Below are 8,987 nucleotides of genomic sequence, written 5' to 3' on the forward strand. Positions count from 1 at the left end.
TCAGTGAGTGTGGGTCTCAGTCACGTAAGGTTTAGTTTTAAAAATGTCTCAGAACAAAAAGCCCAAATCCAGACAATTCCTAATTTGGGGCTACTTGATGCAGATGGTGTAATCTCTGTTTAAGCGGTTGCAGTCAGGACACACGCTACTTTGTACCCGCTTCCCCCACTTTTCTTCATTTCTAGTGTTCAAGAACACAATTTTTAGTGAGGATGAACGAGTCTTTTCTACGCAACACAACGTTTTCTCAGAGAACGGAGAGCAGGCCAAAAAGGCCACTGACAAAGCCTTGCCTCGGTCCACCTATTGTCTCTGAGCTCCCCAGCCAGCGCCTGCGCATAAGGCTCACCAGCTCAGCCCGACACGCGTGCACGCCCCGCCCCGCCCCACCCGGAGGCGGAGACGCGCCTGCCTAGTCATCTTGTTTTCCAGAAGTCCAGACGCTGCGGTTGTTAGCTCCATACTGCCGTAGGAGCTTGTCGCAGCCAGCTGGGTTTTCTGCGTGGTCGCGTTGCAAGCATTACCTCCTTAGGCTTGGACTCTTTGGCCAGGACGGTAAGACGCAGGGAGAAGCGGGCTAGATGTCGGGACCCCCTTTTGTGCCTTGAGAACGCCCGTGAAGCTCCCCCACAGGCTTGTTGGCCGCCTGCAGTCTCTGGCGCAGTGATCTTTTCTTCTCCGCCTCCCGCTCCCCTCCCCTAGCTGCAGAAAGATGGTTCGCTCGTCTTCCAAGCTTATCGAGGCCGTTGCTGCGAATTTCTTTGTGATCCGCGGCGAAGAGTTCGCTAGGCGGGCAGAGATTCTCGAACGTTTGCCTTCCCCAGAGGGAGCGGGGAGGGCCGAGCCCGGGCGGCCGCCATGTTGTCTGCAACGGCAGGCCTCGGACGGGCTCTAAGATGGCGGCGGGGTGGGGGGGAGGTTGGCGATGACTTGGGTTCTGGAATGTGCCTAAGTCACGCTCTTCTGAGAAACTATGCTCTTAACAAAAAAACCCACATTGACCCGATGTAAGGCGACTCGAGGGGAAACGGCGAATGTCTTTGCCCTCTGAGGTGAAAGCAAAAATTAGGTTTAGGAACTCAAGGAAACAGGAATAATATGGTGTAGTTGAAAGAGCGTGTGAGAAGTCGGGTGATCAGGCCTTTTAGGCGTGGGTGTTTCTGCCGCCCCTTCTCGGAACAGTTGGAGCGTCTTGATTTCGACGCTTGTTTTTGTATAGAGTTGAGATGGAGCCCAGGTGTTAGTGCTGGTACGAGCGGTAGTTGATGAAAAGTCGTTTCTGTATAACGTTTTTTTCAAGTTGTTAGGAATTTGTAGTTTTGGCAGGAAAGGATTTCCCTCATAGTTGAGTAATAATGACTTTTGAGCTTTGATTTAAAAGAACAATGAAAACGTCACAACTCGGATGAATTTTAGAGGACGAGTTTTATTAAAATGTTGACATGTGGGATACAACTAAACCGGGAAAACTTGTCTTTTATGTAGATGAGACACTCAAAAAGAAGTTACTGTCCTGATTGGGATGAAAAAGATTGGGATTATGGAAAATGGAAGAGCAGCAGCGGCAGTCATAAAAGAAAGAAGAGATCGCATAGCAGTGCACGGGAGAACAAGCGCTGCAGATACAATTACTCTAAAACATCTGATAGGTAAGGAGGGTTCTTAGTATCTCAGTAATTACAACATTAACATGTTAGTTTGATTTCAGTAAAACTGGTGGGGAATACATTTTCATTATTAAAACTAGAATTGACTTAAAATAACTGATGCATTGCTGTTTTCAGCTATGGTTGTAAAATTGGAAGTATGTTTTTTGGTGGGAAAAAAATTTTAATGAGTACTACTTTAAGAGAAAATAAAAGCATTGAAAAAAACATTCTTTTTTTAGCTATTACCTGGAAAGCAGATCCTTAAATGAGAAAGATTATCATAGTCGACGCTACATTGATGAATACAGAAATGACTACAGTCAAGGATGTGAACCTGGACATCGACATAGAGATTATGAAAGCAGATATCAGAATCATAGTAGCAAGTCCTCTGGTAGAAGTGGAAGAAGTAGTTATAAAAGCAAACATAGAATTCACGACAGCACTTCATATCATCGTTCACATGGGGTATGAGCTCTTTTAAATTTTTTGGAAATTTTATTTCCCATGTGGAACAGGAAAACTTGAATTTATGTTTGATCATTTGAGAAAGTTCTATTTAGGATGAAGTCATCTCAGTTTTAACTTGCAGGATTCTTTGTGCATTGGATAGGAAATTCCTGAAGTACAGTACATGTTTAATTGTATGGTAGCAGATTTTATTAATGATTGGCAACTGTCATTCCAGTGAAATAGTGGAGATAATGTCGATTAGTTTATAGCAGGGATTACAAGATACTCTGAAAATATTTTTATGGTACTTTAAGAAATTTGATTTGCTTTGATAAATGAAAGTCTTACCTACAAGTAGGATTTTTATATTTGTATGATTGAGGATTATGCTTTGCCTTTGTTCTGGCTAATCCTTTTATCACTAAAAAACAGATTTGAACATTATGGGTTGGTTATGTATTTGGAGCTCAAGCTCAGATGACATTTTAAATACTGTAGTGTTATTCTTGTATGCCAATTTTTTTTCTCCCCGACATTAGAATTTTTATTTTATTTACTGTTTCGATATTTGTTTTCTTAGATTAGCTAGGAAATTATAATTTGGCCACAGTCTACTTTTGACAAGTAAATACATTCTACAATTTTGCAGCATTAAATTAGGACACTAGAAACTTAAAGTTATGTTTCAGTGAATGCTACAACTAAGCATTTTTTTTTTTTTTTTAAAGAAAAACAATTGTATTATGTTTTGTTACCTTGCCACTTTGAGTATCTTATCTGAAAATCTGTTCCTTGCCATGTTTTTCTCCTGTTAACATAAACTATGTGCCCTGTGAATTTCTGGGGACTGAATTTGAAATTGCTCCTGCCAACCGTTTGTGGCCTGGCGTGTATCTGAATGCCTGAATATCTCCCCGCTGAATGAATTTCGTATTCTGCCCTGAATTCACTCGGGTATATTGATTGGCTGGATGATCTTGGTGCCGCGCACTTGACGTTTCCAGAAGAGTCACCGAAGGAAAAGAACCAGGAGTGTAGAGGATGATGAGGAGGGTCACCTGATCTGTCAGAGTGGAGACGTACTAAGTGCAAGATGTATAGAATATTTTTCAACACTTATTAACTTTTCAGATAACATAATCTATTTATAGATTAAGATTTCAGGGATTTGGAAATCTTTTTTCTTTCTCTGTTTTTGTTTGTTTTGTTTTTTCCATTTCTTTTGGTGGGGGGGATTGTGTTTTTGCTTTCTTTAGAAATTTAATGTTATACAGAACTTCCAAAACAGTTAATCAAAGTTAATGAAAGTAGCTTAAGAATGAAATTAGATCTAAAAATAGTTATATATGTTTTTTTGGCAGTGTTGACCAATGAACTATCTAGTGATAAGGAAATTTGTAGCATCAACTAGAATAATCTGCATTTGATAGCCTTTATTGTAAGTAAACTGTTTTCACTTCTTGGTATAACTGAGTTTTATTTCTCTCTTTTAGATGAAATTGTTGATACTTTAGGTGAAGGAGCTTTTGGAAAAGTTGTGGAGTGCATTGATCATAAAGCGTAAGTTTCTTGGTCTGGAATTGGACTTGGGAAGGTGAACAATACAGAAAATACATTAGGATATGATCTGACCATGAATCAGTTATTGTCGTTAGTCATTATACCCTTTTAGCTTAGGGGTTTTATCTTAGATACAGGAAATGCTCAGTAAAGTTACTAGCCCTTTGTGTTTAAGCAGTAGCTGTTTATAGTGCATGTGAGCTGCTTCTACAAGCTGAGAATAGATTTTATTGTGTCCAAAGGTACTTTTTGTTGTCCCACTGGGCACAGTTCTAGATCAGTTTTTAGCCTTGGTTTCATGTTAGAAGTCTGGAGACTTTCTTACCCCAGACATTGAACCAGTCTTCAGGAACCTGTAATTTTAGAAAGTGACATATCTGATACTGGTAACAAAAGCTAGGGCTAAAAACACTTTAGGTTGATGTCATAAGTTTATCCATGCTTTAAACAATTGATTGAAATAAGATAGGGTAGGAAATTTTTTTTGTCTCTTGTTTGAATTTCTTTCTCCTTGGGGGTGACAAAGCTTTTTGAATTATTAGGGGAGGCTTCCTGCTATTGGTTTGTAAGGTTCTAAGAACTAGCACTCTTTTATATTACTTCCACTGTTTCCCAACTTCTTTGGCAACCTGGTCCAAATGAAGATTAGCCAGTGACTGGTACTATAGGAAGAAAACTACTCCATGTATGTATGTTTTATGTCTTAATTAGAATGTAAATTGAGGTGATAATGTCACAGTATTGTGAACTGTTGGTGCGTAGTTAAAAGACACACACACAAAAAAGGTCACATGAGTTAGATGGGCCGATGAGAGAAATCTGTATGCAACTTGTATCGACCCTGTCATATTTCCAGATGTCATTCTAGTTGCTTACACTGAGTTGAAGTTGGACATATAATTAGACATAACTATTTGCCTATAATTACATGTAATTAGACAGCTGAATGCCAAACCATAAATTGAAAAAACAAATATTGCTTCAGAATAGGACAGTTTGAAGAGTGATAAAAAATGGAATTGGACATATCTTTATTTTTTTTTTAATGTGGACTTAATTTTCTTAACAGGGGAGGTAGACATGTAGCAGTAAAAATAGTTAAAAATGTGGATAGATATTGTGAAGCAGCTCGCTCAGAAATACAAGTTCTGGAACACTTAAATACAACAGACCCTAGCAGTACATTGTAAGTATCAGAATTGAACTTAGGAAATGGCCTCAGGCAGATTTGAATTGTGAGAGGCTGTACTCAGTTGTTTTTTGTATGTTTTATAGCCGCTGTGTCCAGATGTTGGAGTGGTTTGAGCATCATGGTCATGTCTGCATTGTGTTTGAACTATTGGGACTTAGTACTTATGACTTTATTAAGGAAAATGGTTTTCTGCCGTTTCGACTGGATCATATCAGGAGAATGGCATACCAGATATGCAAGTCTGTGAACTGTAAGCGCTTAACATATTCCAGAGTGACACTGATTTTAATGACCAATTTGGATATTTGAAAAGAAATCTAATGTACACTTACTTGGTAGCCTGCCTTAAGAATAGGTAGGAGAAAGGTATAGTTGATTACAAGCTGTTGGTCAATTTACTGCATATCATTCAGTAAATAAGCATATTGTCCAGCATTTAATAACATGTTATCCTGTATAACACTATTGCTAAAAATGATAATCTAGAACCACTGGGTTAAAAATACAGGAATGGAAATCTCACCATCTTGACAACAGTATACTACTACACTTTTTAAATGGTTGGTTTTCAGTGAACTAACTTTAGAAAGGTGTAGTAGTAGGTTTTAGTCCCTGATGGTTTTCTAACAGGCTAAATGTTGACCACTTCCAGAGAATTTTTGTTGCAGAGCTTTGGAGTTTGATTTTTGGCGTTTATAATACAGGAACTTTTTCTGTTTTCAGTTTTGCACAGTAATAAGTTGACTCACACAGACTTAAAGCCTGAAAACATCTTATTTGTACAGTCTGACTACACAGAGGCATATAATCCCAAAATGGTAAGTCTTTGATGTTTTATCTTCACACTTCCAAATTAATATTTTATGCCTCCTTAATAATGCCTTCTTAACCATCATTTATGATTTTCAGAGACGTGATGAACGTACTTTAATAAATCCAGATATTAAAGTTGTAGACTTCGGAAGTGCAACATATGATGATGAACATCACAGTACATTGGTATCTACAAGACATTATAGGGCACCTGAAGTTATATTAGGTAAGAATTTCTTAACTATGCTTTGAGACCTGTGTTGAAGCCAACTTTAAAATTTACTGTTCTAGGTGTTTGTGGGACTCTCTTTTCCATTTTAGGGGTTAGTATAATAAAACATTAAGGATTTTAAATTTACTCCAAATAGTCAACTCTTTTAAGACTTTGAGAGATTGGTTAGTCTTGCTAGATTTCAGTTTTCACATTTACAGTACATGATGGGATTTTAAAGCATAATAATTTAGTACCTGTTATATTCTATACACTTTATGTTAGTGTTTGCATGGTATAGCTTGCTTCCATTTTCCAAGCTAATAAATGGAGACTTGGACTAAAATTTTCTTCCCCGAGTCTGTTGCAAAAAAGTAAGCCTGATTCGGGGCTTGAAACCAGATGTCTCCAGAGCCAGGATTCTTAACATACTATGCTATTGTGTTATGTTTAAGTTTGGATTAAGTGATTTCTTTAGGATCTTTCCAGCTCAAATATCAAAGACAGTAAGAAATATTGAGAATTTTTTCATTTACATTTTGCTTTGCTTTGCAGCTTTAGGATGGTCCCAGCCATGTGATGTCTGGAGTATAGGATGTATTCTTATTGAATATTACCTTGGGTTTACAGTATTTCCAGTAAGTGACAATGATCTGTTTCAATAGCTTTGCCAAAGTAAATTGTCTGTTTATATGAATGAACACTTTTAACATAAAGTATACATGCATTTTAGGTAACACTTTTTCATGTGTAATTCTGACACTATTTCCTTCATAATTTGTTTTATTTAAAACTTTTCTAAGTATATTACAAATAATTATCTTTAAGAAATTTATGATGAATTTACTCTGTAGGCCTTCCCCCCCCCTGTAAGTTGTAGCTTGCTAAAAGTATACCTGATTAGAGATCACATTCTTTGGTGACCTGTAATTATCCATTGACTAAAAATTGAGCAGCTTGCTTAAATAAGAGCAGAACACAATGTGCAAGTAGAGGTAGTTAATGTTTTCTTTATTGTTTTAGACGCATGATAGTAAGGAACATTTGGCAATGATGGAAAGGATTCTTGGGCCTTTACCAAAACATATGATACAGAAAACCAGGTATGTTTAAGAAAAAGTGCCATCAGTCAGTCAACTTTGCTAGATGTTTTTTAAGTTTTCATTGTCAATATTATAAACATGAACGAATATCAATTTATTCTTAGGAAACGTAAATATTTCCATCATGATCGATTAGACTGGGATGAACATAGTTCTGCTGGCAGATACGTTTCAAGGCGTTGTAAACCTCTGAAGGTAAGCCTGGGTCTTTGCTTAAATGATCAAAACCTTGAGTTTCTTTCATGGTGGGTAAATAAACTTATAATAAATGGTAGTAGAAAGGGCTGTTGACTCTGTATTTCTTCTCTTTTCAGGAATTTATGCTTTCCCAAGATGCTGAACATGAGCTTCTGTTTGACCTTATTCAGAAAATGTTGGAGTATGAACCAGCTAAAAGGATCACTCTTAAAGAAGCCTTAAAGCATCCCTTCTTTTACCCCCTTAAAAAAGCTACATAAATCTATAATTGTACAGCTCCCTTATCAGATACCATATGGACTGTATCAGTCCCATTTTTAAATATTGTTATTTTGTACAGCTTTGTAAATTTCTTGCAATTTTGTATTGCCATGTTTATTTTGTTTGGATGATTTAAATAGTAATGAAAGTCCTTTTCAGTAATTACTGTATAAAATGATTATTCAGAATAAATTTTCTTATATTTATGAAGTTTATATGAAGCTGTAGAGTTCATTTTTAGCATCATATTCTGTTAGTGTAAGAATGGGTGTATATCTCTTTCTGGAGTTTTCATTAAGTCTAGAAATGTTCAGCTTTATTTGCAGTTTAGGGATTGCCAGCATTGGAACTTACACCTTCCTTCTCTGAACCAAATGTAATGAAACCAAGTTATAGAATACCAAGAACTAGAGATTAACCAAACAGATTATGTTTTCCCTTTATTCCCACATTTAATACTGCTGCTTTCTCATCTCTCCCAGTAGGATTCTGCAGATGGCTTAAGGTGCTGAACCCCTTTAAGATCAATAACAGAAACTTCCAGAAATCCTTTGTGGCCAAATGTGAATTGTCAAATAGACTATAATAATTCATGTTTTTGTCCATGGTTTTAAACTCCTTTGTCCATTTAGGGTTCAACATGGTTGGCTTTATAGTTGCAGATTGATAGCAAAATGAAGTGCAGAGTATACCACTTGCTTCACCACTTGCTTCACCCATAGATAGCCTCTCCCATTCCCCGCCCCCCACCCCCCGTTATCCACATCCCTCATGTGTTAAGCATTATAGGATACAAAGTGTTTTCATTGCTCTAAAAATTGCTCTGTTCCTCCTTAACCTTGCTCAACCACTATTTTTACTGGTTTATCTCCCAACCACTGCTATTTTTACTGTTTTGTCTAGAATGTGGAATCATTGGAATAGTTGGAATCACATATGTAGTCTTTTCAAATGGGCTTTTATAAGATATTTATGATAAAGACATCTATGAACTGGGCAAAGACACAGACTAAATAAAAATGTTTCAGAAGGAACTGGGGTAAAAATTACATAGTAATGCTGCTAAGTCTTTTTCAAGAGTTTTCAAGTTCACTTGAGTTTGTAGCAGTGTACCTACACTGGGTGGTACCATGTAAATAGTAAAAGCTGCCATTCTGTGTGGTGATTTTAGGGTACTGAACTCGTTTTCCCTGTTTAGAAATCCTCAGGTCCTTAAGTAGGCTAAAATCTACTCTGCTGCTGCTGCTAAGCCACTTCGGTTGTGTCCGTCTCTGTGTGACCCCATAGATGGCAGCTCACCAGGCTCCCCTGTCCCTGGGATTCTCCAGGCAAGAACACGAGTGGGTTGCCATTTCCTTCTCCAGTGCATGAAAGTAAAAAGTGAAAGGGAAGTTGCTCAGTGTCCCACCATGAGCGACCCCATGGACTGCAGCCTACCAGGCTCCTCCGTCCATGGGATTTTCCAAGCAAGAGTACTGGAGTGGGGTGCCGCCATCTACTCTACTAGTGCTCTGTAAATGGAAGGAACAACATAGCCTGGATGACAG

The 8,987-nt window shown here is 37.8% G+C and overlaps 1 protein-coding gene across 2 annotated transcripts; it reads left to right on the forward strand.

The window, feature by feature from the left end:
- Window positions 408-7,655, forward strand: CLK1 (CDC like kinase 1). Of its 2 annotated transcripts, XM_005676346.3 has the most exons (13): window positions 408-555; window positions 1,486-1,649; window positions 1,889-2,117; window positions 3,107-3,197; window positions 3,596-3,662; window positions 4,732-4,848; window positions 4,938-5,104; window positions 5,578-5,672; window positions 5,764-5,893; window positions 6,434-6,516; window positions 6,902-6,981; window positions 7,086-7,176; window positions 7,296-7,655. In XM_005676346.3, exons 2-13 carry the CDS (start codon window positions 1,486-1,488, stop codon window positions 7,437-7,439), a joined length of 1,458 nt encoding a protein of 485 aa, XP_005676403.1. In that variant the 5' UTR covers window positions 408-555; the 3' UTR covers window positions 7,440-7,655. The 2 variants fall into 2 exon arrangements, with proteins under 2 accessions (XP_005676403.1, XP_013826471.1); XM_013971017.2 differs by lacking the exon at window positions 3,107-3,197 and having other exon boundaries at window positions 412-555.

The sequence above is a fragment of the Capra hircus genome, chromosome 2 (genome assembly GCF_001704415.2).
Source record: "Capra hircus breed San Clemente chromosome 2, ASM170441v1, whole genome shotgun sequence".
Classification (NCBI taxonomy): Eukaryota; Metazoa; Chordata; class Mammalia; order Artiodactyla; family Bovidae; genus Capra; species Capra hircus.